This window comes from Spermophilus citellus (assembly GCF_964194105.1).
Source record: "Spermophilus citellus genome assembly, chromosome: 1".
In the NCBI taxonomy this organism is placed as follows: Eukaryota; Metazoa; Chordata; class Mammalia; order Rodentia; family Sciuridae; genus Spermophilus; species Spermophilus citellus.
The window spans coordinates 138,066,963-138,081,733 of record NC_138182.1 but is presented as its reverse complement, the minus strand read 5'-3'; the positions used below and the strand labels follow the sequence as shown (position 1 = coordinate 138,081,733).

The 14,771-nt window shown below is 39.5% G+C and overlaps 1 protein-coding gene across 2 annotated transcripts in view; it reads right to left on the bottom strand.

The window, feature by feature from the left end:
- The window catches only part of GEMIN5 (gem nuclear organelle associated protein 5), a 44,449-nt gene that overhangs the window by 1,778 nt on the left and 27,900 nt on the right, over positions 1-14,771 (bottom strand). Inside the window, exons 20-26 of one of the 2 annotated variants that reach the window (XM_081304323.1) lie at positions 14,008-14,145; positions 11,846-11,993; positions 8,635-8,754; positions 7,910-8,120; positions 5,669-5,920; positions 3,503-3,665; positions 2,431-2,929 (exon numbers count right to left, since the gene is read on the bottom strand). In XM_081304323.1, coding sequence (XP_081160449.1) covers positions 2,431-2,929; positions 3,503-3,665; positions 5,669-5,920; positions 7,910-8,120; positions 8,635-8,754; positions 11,846-11,993; positions 14,008-14,145 — 1,531 coding nt within the window. The remainder of the gene's footprint in view (positions 1-2,430; positions 2,930-3,502; positions 3,666-5,668; positions 5,921-7,909; positions 8,121-8,634; positions 8,755-11,845; positions 11,994-14,007; positions 14,146-14,771) is intronic. The other variant, XM_081304324.1, reaches the window with a different exon arrangement.

Below are 14,771 nucleotides of genomic sequence, written 5' to 3'. Positions count from 1 at the left end.
TCTATCTTTTTGTGACTGGCTTATTTCACTTGGCATAATATCCTCAAGATTCATTCTCAAGAGCTGTAGATAAGCAAGGAGGGAAATTTTGACATTCTCTCTCTCTGGATATTTAGGTTGTTTCCTTGTTTTAGCTCCTTTGAATGGCTCTGCTATAAACATGGCTGTACAATTCTGAGACCTTGCTTTTTAATTCTTTGGCTGTATATCCAGAAGTAAAATTGCTAGATCATATGGTAATTCTGTCTTTAATTGGATGAACTGCCTATTGTTTTCTATAGTGGTTGTCTCGTTTATATTCCTACCTTTCTGCAAAAGGTTCTAATTTCTCTATACCCTCATCATCACTTGCTACTTTTTTTTTGACAGGGGGTGGGGTATTGGGGACTGAACTCAGGGACACTTGACCACTGAGCCACATCTCCAGTCCTATTTTTTGAAAAAATATTTATTTTTTATAGTTGTAGTTGGACACAATATCTTTATTTTATTTATGTATTTATATGTGGTGGTGAGGATTAAACCCAGAGCCTTGCACATGCTAGGTGTGCGCTCTACTGCTGAGCCACAACCCCAGCCCTGTTTTGTATTTTATTTTGAAACAGGGTCTCACTGAATTACTTAGCATCTCACTTTTGCTGAGGCTGCCTTTGAACCTGCCATCCTCCTGCCTCAGCCTCCTGAGCTGCTGTGAATATAAGTATGTAATGCCACCATGCCTGATTATATCTTGCTATTTTTCTTTTTATAGTAACCATCATAATGGATATGATGTGCCTTGTGTTTCACTGAAGTCTTGATTTACATTCCCTAATGATTACTGATGTTGAGTCTATTTCATGTGCTTACTGGACATTTGTATATCTCTTTGGAGGAATGTCTATTCAAGTCCTTTACTTATTTTGAACTGGGTTATCTGCTATGCATGGGTAGTCTCCCTCCACCCTCCATGACACTGGGCTACCTCCCCAGACCTTTCATTTTTTTTTTTTTTCATTTTGAGACAGGTTCTCCCTAAGTTGCCTGGGCTGGCCTCAGCTTCCTGAGTCACTGGGATCACAGTGCCACTGAACCTGGTGTGCCTGGGTAACTTATCTTACAAATAACTGAGATCAAGAGAGGGCAATTTAATTTGAGGTGATTTACTCAAAGGCAGGGAGGGTCTCATGCATTCCTGGTAAGCGCTCCACTACTGAGATACACCACAAACCCAGACATAAAATTTTCAAAATGTACTATTGTTCTTCACCATTTTCCAAATCCTTCAGACACACAGCTCCAATAATAATAATTTAGGACTTTTCTGCATTTGACTGAAGTCAAATGTAGGCCTAGGTTTCTCTAGAAGATGGTTAACTGAGCCAGGGCTCCTAACTACAGAGATGTGTGGATGCATTATTTTTTTTCTGCGCAGAGTGTTTCTTAAGCTTCTTAAAGGGGTCCTGTGATTCAACACTAAGCCACAGATTAGAGTCCACCCAGGCCTTGTGTAGGCTGGGCAGCACTTTACCACTGAGCTACAACTTTAGCCCTAACCCATGTTTTCATGGGAGCATTTTGAAAGGATTTAAGGCTTCAAAGTTTATTTTTTTTAAGGTAGTAATAATAGCTATGTTTATTGATTGTTCTAGTATTTTCTGGGCTTTGTGCTAGGGAACATAATGAAGGTAAAAGGTACTTAGCATAATAACCAAGCAGAAATTATCGGACACTGTGAAGCTTCCAGCAAAGCTCTGTAGTGGTCAGTGATTGGCTCCCGTCCTCCACTGGCCTGTTTTCACTGGACATGATTAGGAAGTGACAGCATCCCATCATTTAGATTTTGTCAGCTAAGTGTGCAGTTTTATACACTACTCTTTGTGTGTGTGTGTGTGTGTGTGTTTTTTAATAGCATAGAATAATAGAATTGTTTTTCATTAATGATGCAGTCATGTGACTCCACATTTTATATGACTGATTTTTTGTGGGGGAGGTAGGAGTTGGTAGCCTCATTATTATTATTATTATTTTTGGTGGTACTAAAGCTAGGAACTTCTGCCTCTGAGCTACATCCCCAGCTCTTTTTAAAATTTTATTTTGAGAAAAGGTCTTTCTCAGTTAGCCAGGCTGGCCTTGAACTTGAGATCCTCCTGCCTCATCAGCTTCTTGAGTAGCTGGGATTATACGACTGTGCCTATGCCAGGCTCTGGTATATCCTTGGTGGGGAAACTAAAGCTGAGACATTAAGAGGCTTGCCTGAGGTTATTTGGTGGGGCCAGACCCTAGAACTCACATCTCATTTCGAAGTCGGTGCCTTTGGAATTTAACTTAAATACTGTATATACTGTTTCCAAATGACTCCAATCATTTACATCATGTACTTGAGACATAATGACATGAGAGTCTAGGAGGATAATTTTCATTCTGTGTTGTGCTCAACTCAGTACTTACCACTGGCTCTGAGGACTAGCAAGTTCTTCTTCCTGTTCAGGTTCATTCTTATTGGGACCATTGGCTGTGGATTTACAGAGCTGACTTTTCTGGTGTTGACGGATCATTTCTGCCAAAGTCTCTTGGACTTCAGCAACAGTTCTGCGTGAGTTTTGGAGACTGGCATGCTTTTCTGAAAAGAGCTCCTTACAAGCACTCAGCACTCGCTTACTTTCTTCTGTGAGTCTCAATAGTAGTTCTGCAGGTCTGCTTGGCTCTGGCTGAGGAGCAGCTTCAGGGTCAGTCTCTTCATCCCTGGCACTGTCCAGCTGCTCAACAGAGAGAGTCCTCCCGTGACCAGCCCTTGCCGAGTCACTGGACTCAGGGCAAGGCCTGGAGAGAGACCACCAGATTTCATACAGACGCCCGTAAATAAAAAAGGCCTCCAAACTTTTGAAAGCTGGTATGGCTGGGGATTGATGGTCAGTTTGTCCCAGTTTGTCTCTTAGGTAGTCACAGCCTAGGAGAAGAAGGAGAGTACCGAGTTGTACGTTTCTCTATTTGCCAGAAATCTGGCATCTTGCCCTGTTACCCAAGAGGAACACCCCAAGGAAAAGGACAGCAGGGATCGCACGCTTCTCCCCAAAGCCAACTGAAGCTAAGTACTTCCTGGCATGGGACAGTATGCCATCTGTCTTACTATAGGCTCTGGGGCACAGTGACTGAGGTAAGATCACAATGTGCTCTGAAAAAAATCACAATGATTTAGTTCAGTGATGAACTGCGCAGCTCAAGGAAGGTCTTTTACTGCGCTTTTCTAATCTTACTAGCTTGTGTCGCATTAACATTTCTGTTCCTCTTAAACTGGGTGTAGAAAGTGGGAAGGCAGTAAGGTGGGTAGGTAAAGGAAAATAGTGTAGACATCCTGGTTACCTCTTAGGAGCTTGAATCAGAGAATTCAAACTTGCTATCAAATGACACAACTTGGCCAATCTTCATCTTTTAATAACCCTGATACTCCTGGTAATACATAGTTGTGTATAGGTTGTCCATTAATGGGTGTGCCCCAGAGGCAGAGATGGGGGTCACTTACCATCAGGGAGAAAGGCCGAGTAGACTTCTTGCATGATGGTGAAGTTCCCAGAGTCGTAGCTCCGGATCACAGCCCGAAGCAGTGCTTGCACAGCCTCATCCCAGGAGGCCACCTGTTGGCTCAGCACTGCCAAGGTCAAGTCATGGCAAATATGAAGCAGGAGCTGGAGAGGGGCCAGAGTTTCAGTTAAACCTCCTTTTGTGGCAGGCATTGCACGTAGGTACACTCAAGTCACAATTCTGAAAGGTCCTATTTTCACAACCCATCTTTGCTTCCCCATAAGAAACTTTCATATCTACTTTCATAGCAACATACAATGTCTGCAATTAAAGTGTCACACTGAGAAAATGCCTTTACGTTTTCATTTCCTTTAAATAAAAGCTATAATAAAAATCAAAGCTCACAGTATAATTAAGATACAAATCAACCAGTTTTAGATACATAGTCTGATGAATTCTGGCAAATGTATAGTTTGGTACCGTATCACCAAAATCAAGATAGAATACCTTCATCAATGAAAACTATTCTGTGCTCCTCACTCTAGCCCCTGGAAAACACTGATCTGTTTCCTGCCACTTCAGTTTTGTTGTTTTTAGAATTTAGATAAATGGGACCATAGAATCTTACAGTCTTTTGTTTCTTTTAATTAGCATGTTTTCAAGATTCACTGACATTATTTGTGCAGCAGAAATGTGTTCCTTTTGTTTTCTGGTAAAATATTTAATTATATGAATGAACCAGTTTTTTTTTTTTTTTTTTGAGGTACTGGGGACTGACCCAGGAACCCAGGTGGGGGCTTGCGTACCCACTGGGCTACATCCCCAGTCCGTTTCTGTATTTTATTTAGAGACAGGGTCTTGCCAAGTAGCTTAGGGATTTGCTTAAGTTGCTGAGGCTGGCTTTGAACTCATGATCCTCCTGCCTCAGCCTCTGGAACTGCTGGGATGACAGGTGTGTGCCATTGCACCTGGCCCAAATGCACCTCTGTCTGCATATGGATTTACCAGTGGATGAATATTTGGGTTGTTTCTAGTTTGGGCTATTGTGAACTAAGCTGGTACAAATGACTGCATGCAAGTATTCGTATAGATACCTGATTTCATTTCTTATAGTGAAATATCTAAGCAATGGAATTGCTGGGTCACACGGTACATGTATATTTAACTTTAGAAAAAACTAAGGCAGCCTTGGTGAAACATGCTTGTAATCCCAGCTAGTTGGGAGACAGAGGTGAAGGACTGCAGCCTGTATAACAACACGAAATCCTGTCATTTAGTACCCAGAACTGCAAAAGATAAAAATAACAACAAAAAACCCTTCCAGACTGTTTTCCAAAGTTTTTTTTCCCCCCCTTAAAAATTTAAAAGGATCCTTTCATTTTAAAATGTAGGGGGCTGGAGTTGTGGCTCAGTGGTGGAGTACTTGCCTAGCATGTGTGAGGCACTGGGTTTGATCCTCCGCACCACATGTAAATAAATAAATAAAATAAAAATAAAGATCCATCAACAACCAATTAAAAAAAAATATATATATATATAAAAATGTAGGGGCTGGGGCTCAGTGGTAAAGTACCTGCCTCGCACGTGTGAGGCACTAGGTTCGATCCTCAGTACCAAAGAAAAGAAAGAAAGAAAGAAAGATATTGTGTTCATCTACAACTAAAAAAGTACTTAAGAAAATGTAGATAGATCAAGGCATATTCACAAAATGGACATAGGCAATCAAAATAAATAAACTTGATCTCTTTGTATCAAAATGGGTAATTTTACAGTGGCCACTGAAATAAACAAGTCACAAAATAATATATATGGTACAACACAGAAACTGCTTTTGATGAGCCAGGAAATGGGGATGGGGCTGAGAAAAGGAACAATAGCGATTTCAATTTTTTCCTACTTTTGAACCAAACAAAAAACCCCAAATGAATATGTGTATTTACATTATTCTGTTTTTCTCTATACTATTCAGACTTAGAAAAAAAATACTGATCCAAGACTACTTCAAAGCTAAAGGGCTTTAAGTAATCTGAGGGGTTCTGGACCTGCCTTGTTTTTTTTTCTGAAATGCAAACTTTATTTTACCTGCTTCCCTATTATACTGACATGAATTAAGGAAGCCTTGTAACCGAGTGATTAATATCAAGTGCTGGCATAGATACCCAGGTACCTGTTTGGAGGGAGTGTTATTTGTGGCAGATGGATACTGGACGTTTTGCAGCTTCTGAAAGACAGCCTGATACTGCTCTGGGGTGTCCAGGTTGAAAATGCTCTTCCATACTTCAGTCACTCTCTGGACAAACGGCCCTTCGGTGCCTGTGGCCCAAGCGTGGTAAGAAGAGAAGCCTTTGCCTTCTGGAAGCTGTTTTTCCTCAAGATGCCTGCACAGTAGCTCAAGCAGGCAAAACACGAGTCTCTGACTCTGGGATCCAACAACAAAGAGGAGAAGCATTACACAGAAAAGCAATTGATTCCCTAGAGAGTTTTCCCCGTTCTTGAAAGTATTCCCCTTTGCATCTGCAGCAACCAAGTCCCATCATTGTGAACTGCCTGTTCAAGTCAAGTAATATATGAGTGGGAAAAAGAGGCAGAGTCTAATAGATATTTTCCAGGGGCCTTTTGGGGGAATTCTATCCTTTGGTCCTTGGAGCCCAAGAAACCATTTTTACAACAAATCCTCAACTATAGTATCTTTTACTATAATTTAAGCTGCATATAAGGCCAGCCACCTAAAACTTGTGGCCCAGTTTGAGAAAAGATGGGCTGGGCTTATCAGGTTCCTTCTACCTTCCCAAACCCCAGAATGAAGAATACAGATGTAATGCATAAAGGCTGAAAGTATTGGGACATACAAGCTTTGCAGATCTGAGGGAGGGGCATGGAGCACAGACCATCTCCAAGCAGGTTTATAAAGGAATCATTTGATGCAGAACAAAAGCCAAGACCATACAGTCAAAATGCACTCTTCAGAATATTTAGTACAGCTGATAGGTGAAATAACTGTTCTGACTTTTTTTTTGTTGTAAATTAAAGTCTCTTCAGATTTTGGTCATTTTATAAAAAATAAACTCTGTGGCACTCTTTTTCAAGATATACCATTTGTGCATCCATTTTTTATTTGCTCTTTCTAGAAAGCTACTCCCCATGTAGCATTTTCTTTGGACTTTAAATACTCAGCTAGGAACTGTCTTAAGCCTATTTACTATTGCTAGGGAAAAGGAATTTAAAAAACTCATTACTGGCTGGGTGTGGTGGTGCATGTCTGTAATCCCAGCAGCTCCAGAGGCTGAGGCAGGAGGATTGTGAGTTCAAAGCCAGCCTCAGCAACAATGAGGAACTAAGCAACTCAGTGAGACCCTGTCTCTAAATAAAATACAACACAGGGCTGGGGATGTGGCTTAGTGGTTGAGTACTTGAGTTCAGTCACCGGTACAAACAAACAAACAAACAAACAACAACAACAAAAATCCCCAAAAACAAAGAAATAGAAAATCAACACTAAAAACAACCTCTTTAGTATCTGACAAGCAGACTTCTAAAAGGGACCAAATGTGTATATTATTTGGAAATTGGGTGAAGAGTGCCAATGCTTTAAATATCATCTCAGTTTTGATGTGTTAAAAAAGACATTGGTACGTTACTCATCATTATTTTTTTATTGCTGCAGATCAAACCCAGGCCTTCAGGCACACTAGGAAGTGCTCCACCACTGAATTACATCTTCTACCAAATTATTAATTTTTAGCTACATAGGGACAAATAAGCATTTAAGAAATAAAACACTTCTATTTCCCTACATATTTTTATAATTTATTTTTACAGCCTATAGCTGACGAGAGGTGTTACAGGAAGAGCACCATGAGTTTTGTTGGAGGCCAACCATGCTCTCCCTTCCAGGATGACCCTGCTGATTACATCAACGCAGAAACACTAGACTATAACCCAGAGGCTGGGGCCTAAAGGCTATTCACAGATTTTTTTGGGGGGTACCAGGGATTGAACTCAGGGGCACTCGACCACTGAGCCACATCCCCAGCCCTATGTTGTATTTTATTTAGAGACAGGGTCTCACTGAGTTGCTTAGCGCGTTGCTGAAGCTGGCTTTGAACTCACGATTCTCCTGTCTCAGTCTCCCAAACTGCTGGGATTACAGGTGTGTGCCACTGTGCCCGGTTTCACAGATGTTTTGTTTAAACTGATGAGCAAGGGAATTATTATGAATGTCCACATTACCTCTTGTAAGTACAGTAACTGAGAAGACATGGTACTTCAGTGGGATAAAATGGCCAGGGCTTGCTAGACACTTCTAAGGATAAAATTGAGTTTGTGCAATTGGGGTTATTCACTTGCATTTGACTAGAAAAGGATTTGAGACTCATCCCTCTTAATCCCAGGAGAAAATAAAACTGACCTGTAGGCTTTCATGCAGCTGCAAGGCTTCCTGGGCTCCCACCCAGTTTTTGGCTAGAAGCAGCTCTTGGGCACATCTGAGAGCCAGAGAAGCAGACAACTCATCTTCTCCTACGATCGCAGCCAGCTCTGCCGCTGTTTTAAGTGATGCTGCATCCCCTTTTTTGGCCAAAACTTTGGCAGCATCATAAGGGGAAGTGGCTCCTAAATAGCTGTAATGTGAAGGCAAACCCCAAACAGGGCATTGTCATCAGAGCACCTATCCCCGCCCCCCCCCAGGGTAGTAGCATTACTTCCTTCTGTCCACTTTGCTATGGCCTCAGGTGCCACTGCGTCTGGTTGTTTTTGTGAAGGTTCAGGCCAGTGTAACTCAGCATGGTGTGTGACAGACAATAGCTTGAGTTAAGAATATAGGGAACCTGGATGACAGCCAATCTGAATCAAACAGAGGGGTCATTCTCTCCATTCTCCTTATTGGGAAAAGTATAAAACATCACTAGAAAATGGCAGAATCTCTGGGCCTGCTATTGAGGTTTACAGATGTTATGATGACTTATATAATACCAAATAGGCAGATCCTTCTAAATCTTGTGAAGTTGGGTTTAATACACATTTTTAAACATTTTCTAGCTACTTTGCTTCCACTTCTAGACTTGTACTTTAATTCTGTCCTGCTCTTGCCGGTGGAGGCTGTTCCTGGGTCACCCATGCTTCCCTCGAGCTTACCATTTGGCTGCTATGGCATAATGCCCATCTCTTTCTAGGATGGTTCCCCAGGTGAGGTACAGGTCCTTCAGGACTGGGTCCTCTGGGCGCAACCGAGCCTTGGCAACTGCAATAGCTTCCCTAAAGGCAAGAAGAGATACTTTAGCCAACACCAAAAGGTTTCTTTCTAGGAAGTCCTAGGAGGGACACAGGGAAGAATAAACTGTCCCTTTTATGTTGTCTGTAATGTTCCAACTTCCTATAAAAAAACCGAACTCCTCCATTACACTAGCAAGTTAAAAACACATGATTTTGTTCAATCTTCATCAAGCCAGAAGTTCTTACAGAATGGTCTATGGATTTCTTAGGGGTTCAAGGCCCTTTTGAGGGTTCATGAGGTCAAAACTATTTTCATAATAGTGCAAAGAGGTTATGTGCCTCTTAAAAAGTGTGCTGACATTTGCACTGATTGTGAAAAGTTATGGTGGATAAACCGGTGTCATGTGATCAGGAATCAAGAAAGTGATATTAATTAAACATTACTAATTTTACTAAACCCCTCAAGTCAACATTTTAAAATTCATGTGACAAAATGGGAAGAACATTTTATGTTCTTTGCTGTATTCCAAAGAATGACTGTCTCTAATAAAAACCTGAACTGCAAGTTGAACAAGCTGCTTTCTTCATGGCACCCCATTTCTTTAAAGTTGGGTATCTGAAAGATGTTTTCTTAAAAAAGAACAAAGCAAGCCTATTACTGTAGGGAAATCAACAGTATCCATTGCCAATGATAAAATCTAAGCTTGCTAGTGAAGATTCAAATTTTAGAAAACACTGGGAACCTGATAGCTTCCCAAAAGATAAAGACTTTTCTTATGAGATTGATGGTGATTACAGAGAAATGTGATTAAAAAAAATATTTTTATAATGAACTGTGCCAACATTTGGAAGATCTGTATAACTCAGCAAACTAATATTTTCTAAATGGCGTACAAATTCTGAGTTGCGGCAAAATAAAGTTATAGCTGGAATAAAAGTGTTTTAGATTAAATGATATAAATATTTAAGAAGTATTTCGGGACTTCTATTTATAGTTGAAATGGAGCATTGGGACCAGAATTACTCCCTTGCCATAAAACGTTTTTAAACACTGAGTAGAATTTGTATGAAACAATTGTTTTGTTTTCTTTTTTAAGAGAGAGAATTTTTTTTAATATTTATTTTTAGTTTTCGGCAGACACAACATCTTTCTTTGTATATGGTGCTGAGGATCAAACCTGCGCCGCATGCATGCCAGGTGAGCGCGCTACCGCTTAAGCCACATCCCCAGCCCTAAACAATTGTTTTCAACAGTGAAAAGCTGTCATTTCTAAGAGAAAAGGATAATGTGAGCCCTATTGTGACAACGACTTCCTATCTAAAGCACTTTCTAAGTGGAATCTTAGTGGAGATTCAGCAGACTCAAGAGTTGAGGAGAAACAGAACAAATGGAATTTGAGGGACAGGATACTAGAAAGGAAGAAGCTGTCCAGAGAAAGACTGCCAAAATTCTGCATGGGGTTCTGTTTAGTCTCTGGCTAAATACAAAGCCATGATGTGTAGGACATTCCTTAAGGCTGAACAAAGGACATTTAGGGAAGAACCATAAGCTGAGTGATCCCAGAGCTCATTCAGAGCTTGGAGACATCAGATTTGTGAGTTGCTGAATAACACAAGGCAATTCAGTGAAGACTTCAGAAGGTAGAAGAGCTAAAGTACTTCTGGGTTATGGATTTCTCTAATCCTGCCCTAAAAAAGCTTAGACCATGTCATGAAAAAAATCTAGATGTCTTCAACTTGCCAAAACAAACTTCAACACTCTCTGAAGGAAGAGAGCAAAACCCAACCAGGATAAGCAAAAGAAAATCTCACCAAAGCACATTATATCAAATTGCTGCAAATTAATGAGAGAGGAAAGTCCTAAAATGAGAAAAACCCACAGTTCCTGCAAAGAGAGAAATAAATTCAGCAGTCAAGTAAAGAACAATTCAAAAAAGGAGAAAAATAGAACTGCTGAAGCAGTGATAAGACAAACAAACAAACAACAACAACAACAACAAAAACACAGAATTTGTTGCTGGCAGAACATAGTATAAAAAAGTGTTGGAAGTTCTTCAAGTGAAGACATTGACAGCAAATGGAAACTTGGATCTACATAGAAGAAAGAAAAATGCTAGGAAATAAATCACTAAAAGGTAAAGAATTATTTAAAGCAAAATATTCATAGTGTAATGTGGGGTTATTACGTGTACAACATTAAATATCATATGAAAATAGCAGACAGGATGGGAAGAAGGAAGTACAATGATACACATGAAATAGTATAATATTACTTGAAAATAAATTGTCATAAATTAAAAATGCTCAATACAAACTCCAAAGCAACCACTAAAAAATAAAGAATATACAGCTAATAAGTCAGTATTACAGTTTTAAATTAGAAATTAAGGGGCTGGAGTTGTGGCTCAGCGGTAGAGCACTTGCCTTGCATGCGTGAGACCCTAGGTTCAATCCTTAGCACTGCATTTAAAAATAAATAAAAAATGGGGGTATTGTGTCCAACTACAACTAAAAAATAAATTAAAAAAATACTTAGAAATTAAAAACACTCAGTTCATCCAAAAGAAAGCTGGAAAAGAAGAAAAAAAAAAAAAAGAATGGGACAAATAGAAAACAAATAGCAGGGCAGTAAATTTAAATCAACCACATCAATATTTACTTTAAATATAAATGGTCTAATCTTCCAACTAAATGGCAGTGATATCAGACTGGAAAAAAACAAGACCCAATTGTATGCTATGTACAAGAACTATTTTTTTCTCATATTGTTTTTGGTAATTACATAAGTATTATAGTGAAACATAATATATATGGGAAAGATTTGTATCATTCTCAGGAATGTTGTTACTTCTAGAGAAGAGGGAATTAGGAGAGAATAGAGGAAAGGCATTTCAACTAAATGTGGAATGTTAGATTTTTATTAAAAAAAAAAAGGGGGGGGTGTCAGGAGAACTTCTGTAGTGGCTCACAAGATCCTGTTTCGTTTCACAGGTGGGCTTCAAAAGGGAGTTCCCACTGTAATAACTTGTTCATCTATTACCTGTTTTGTGTAGTTTCTTCATTTTATATTGCTTTAAAGAAGTTTAGATTATATTATGTACAACTACTGGATAAATTCTAGGACCATACAAACCTGTAAAAGTGGTGTGACTTGAGCAGCTCCACAGCTTCATATACTTTGTGAATAGAAAGCAGATGAGAGGCAGCTTTGACATACTGATCCTGGAAACACAACTGTTTGGCAAAGGCTTCCACAGCCCATAGCCATACATGGTAGCCAGCTGAAAAAAAGGAAAGATAGTGGTTAAAAAAAAAAAAAGGTTTATGGAAGGGGAGGAGGGAGCAGGTACATTTGGGCTGAAAATTTTGTTTCCCCAGATAATGCATTAAGCAGAACATTCAGATGTTGATTCAACTGCCATTACAGATCAGTTGCTTCTTTTGCCTCTTTTCACTTCCATGTTCAAAACATAAATAGTTCCTTTGCTTATAATATTCAAGAGACACAAAAAAGTATTAAGTTCCGGAAAGTGGTTACCCCCTTTGGGGTTAAGGGAAAGAGCAACTGGAAGGTACCATGGGGTAACTTCCAGAGTTTATCTAGTGGTATATTTTCTTCTTTTTTCTCTTTCTTTTTTTGGTACTGAGGTTTGAACCCAGGGGGGCTCAACCACTAAGCTATATCCCCAACACTTTTTTTATTTTTAAGACAGGATCTCCCTAAGTTGTTGAGGCTTGCCTTGAACTTGTGATCCTCCTGCCTCAGCTTCTGGAGTCGCTGGGATTATAGGCATGAACCATCATGCCTCGTTGTAAGGATATATTTCTTGATGTGGGTGCTGCTTATGAGAGTACATTCAATTTGTGAAATTTATTGTATACTCAAGATTCTTGCTCTACATATATAGCATAACTGGATAAAAAGTATAAAACAAAACTATATAGGATGGCATAAAAGGTTTCTTTTTTATCTTGGAACCTTTCTATCATGTCTTGCCCAAATTCCTTTCCCTTTAGGCAATATCCATTACCAAAACTTAGGAACAGTCTATGAATATGTAACTACATTACTGTGTAAATACAAATGAATACTGCAATATTCCGTTGTGGACCTATACCCTGATTCTTTTCTGTCTGTATTTTGGATGTCCATTCCATGACAGAATGCATATAGCTGCCTCATTCTTTTAGTATGTACATAGACTTAATGTATGGATATACCTGCTGTAATCAGTCTCTTACTGATGCTGATAGACACAGAGGTTCTTGCAATCTCTGCTATTATAAACATCACTTTGATGAAAGTCATTCATGTATCTGAATATACTTAAATTCCTATAATTAGAATTGCTGAGCCAAAGGTTGTGTGTATTTTAATTAATGGTCAAACTGTCCTTCAAGAAGTTTTCACTGGCTATGGTTTAGATATGTTTTGTACCTGTTCATGTACTAGAGGCTTGGTCTATACTGTGGCAGTGGTAAGAGGTGTTAGAACCTTTAAGAGGGGGGCCACACTTGGAAAAGATGTTGATTGTATAGAATGGACTGATTCCTATGACAGTGGGTTCTTAGAGAAGAGCAAACCTTGGGCTGGTGATATAGCTCGTATGTATATTCAATATGTGTAAAGTCCTGGGTTTAATCTTCAGTGTGTGTGCTGAAAAAACAAAATCCAAAACCAAAACCAAAAAATCCTCAAGAAGCTGCTTGACCCTCCCCTGATCTCTGGCTTACTGTCTGCCTCTGTTCTGCTTACAGTGCTACCACTATGATGCTTTTGACCAGAAAGTTCTCACCAGAGCTAAAGAGACACTGGCATCATGCTTTTGAATCTCTATCCTATGAGCTACATAAGCTCCTTTTCTTTAGGTGTTTTGTTACAGTCACACAGAATGGACTAATGTGTCACCAATTATGCTTTTGGCATTAATGTGTCAATTTCCTGCCCTTTTGTGGGATCTGAGTTGAGGTATTAGCCTATTGTATTGTAGGGAATTGTACCATATTGTATTTAACTGCATTTATAAGTGATTTTAAGGTTGACACTGGTGAGCCATTTTTTTAAAAAAATATTTATTCTTAAGTTTTAGGTGAACACAATATCTTTATTTTATGTTTATGTGGTGCTGAGGATCGAACCCAGTGCCTCATGCATGCTAGGCGAGCGCTCTACCATTGAGTGCTACATTACTGTGTAAATACAAATGAATATTGCAATATTGCAACCCCAGCCCTGGTGAGCCATTTTTAGTGGTTATATACTAGATGATAGTACTTTTGTCAGAAAGAACATACCTACTGGTGCCATAGCCACAAGATTATCTGTCAGCTCCCCTCTTTCTGCTGCTGTTTGGAGAACACCCTTTAAATCTCCTTTCCAAAGCATAAGCTGGTGAAATAATTCTGGGTGGCCATTTTCCAAGTGACCTTTTCCTGTATGGAAGAGAGACAGTATTTGAAAGATGTTTCAGAAAATCTGTCTTCATTGATTTCTAAAAACAGGCAGAATAAAAGAGGAAATTAAACAGTCACTCACTTATGAATTAGTCACCTACCAGAATGATTTTAAGGGGGCCTGGAACCAGTGTGATGAGTTGCCCACTCAACCATTTTCACGTGCATCCTCTCACCCAAAATGAACATGTTTAGGGCATTATGATAATGCAGGGGATGGATACAAATATCCAAGTCAGGGGCATATTTGCAAATATGTAAAAGCATGGAGTTATGGAAAATAATATTTTTACAAAATAGCCCCCAAAGGAAAATGAAGCAAATGCTGCTTTGGAGGAGGGAGGGAAGTTAGCCAAGCATCAATGTCCCTGGGAATCCTTTTCCAATTACAACAGGCACTGAAGGAAGGAGGCAAAAATACCCATTCCTCACAATCTGGGTTCCTATCTCTCTAAGTAACAATGAGTTTCAGCCTTTTGATCTTTTAATAACTAGCCCCTGACTATCCGACCGGCATACCCACAAGTTCCAATGATGAAACCACACTAATTGTATCCTATAAACCCCAAATCTTCCCTATAACTGAAGACCACTGTTGCATCCAT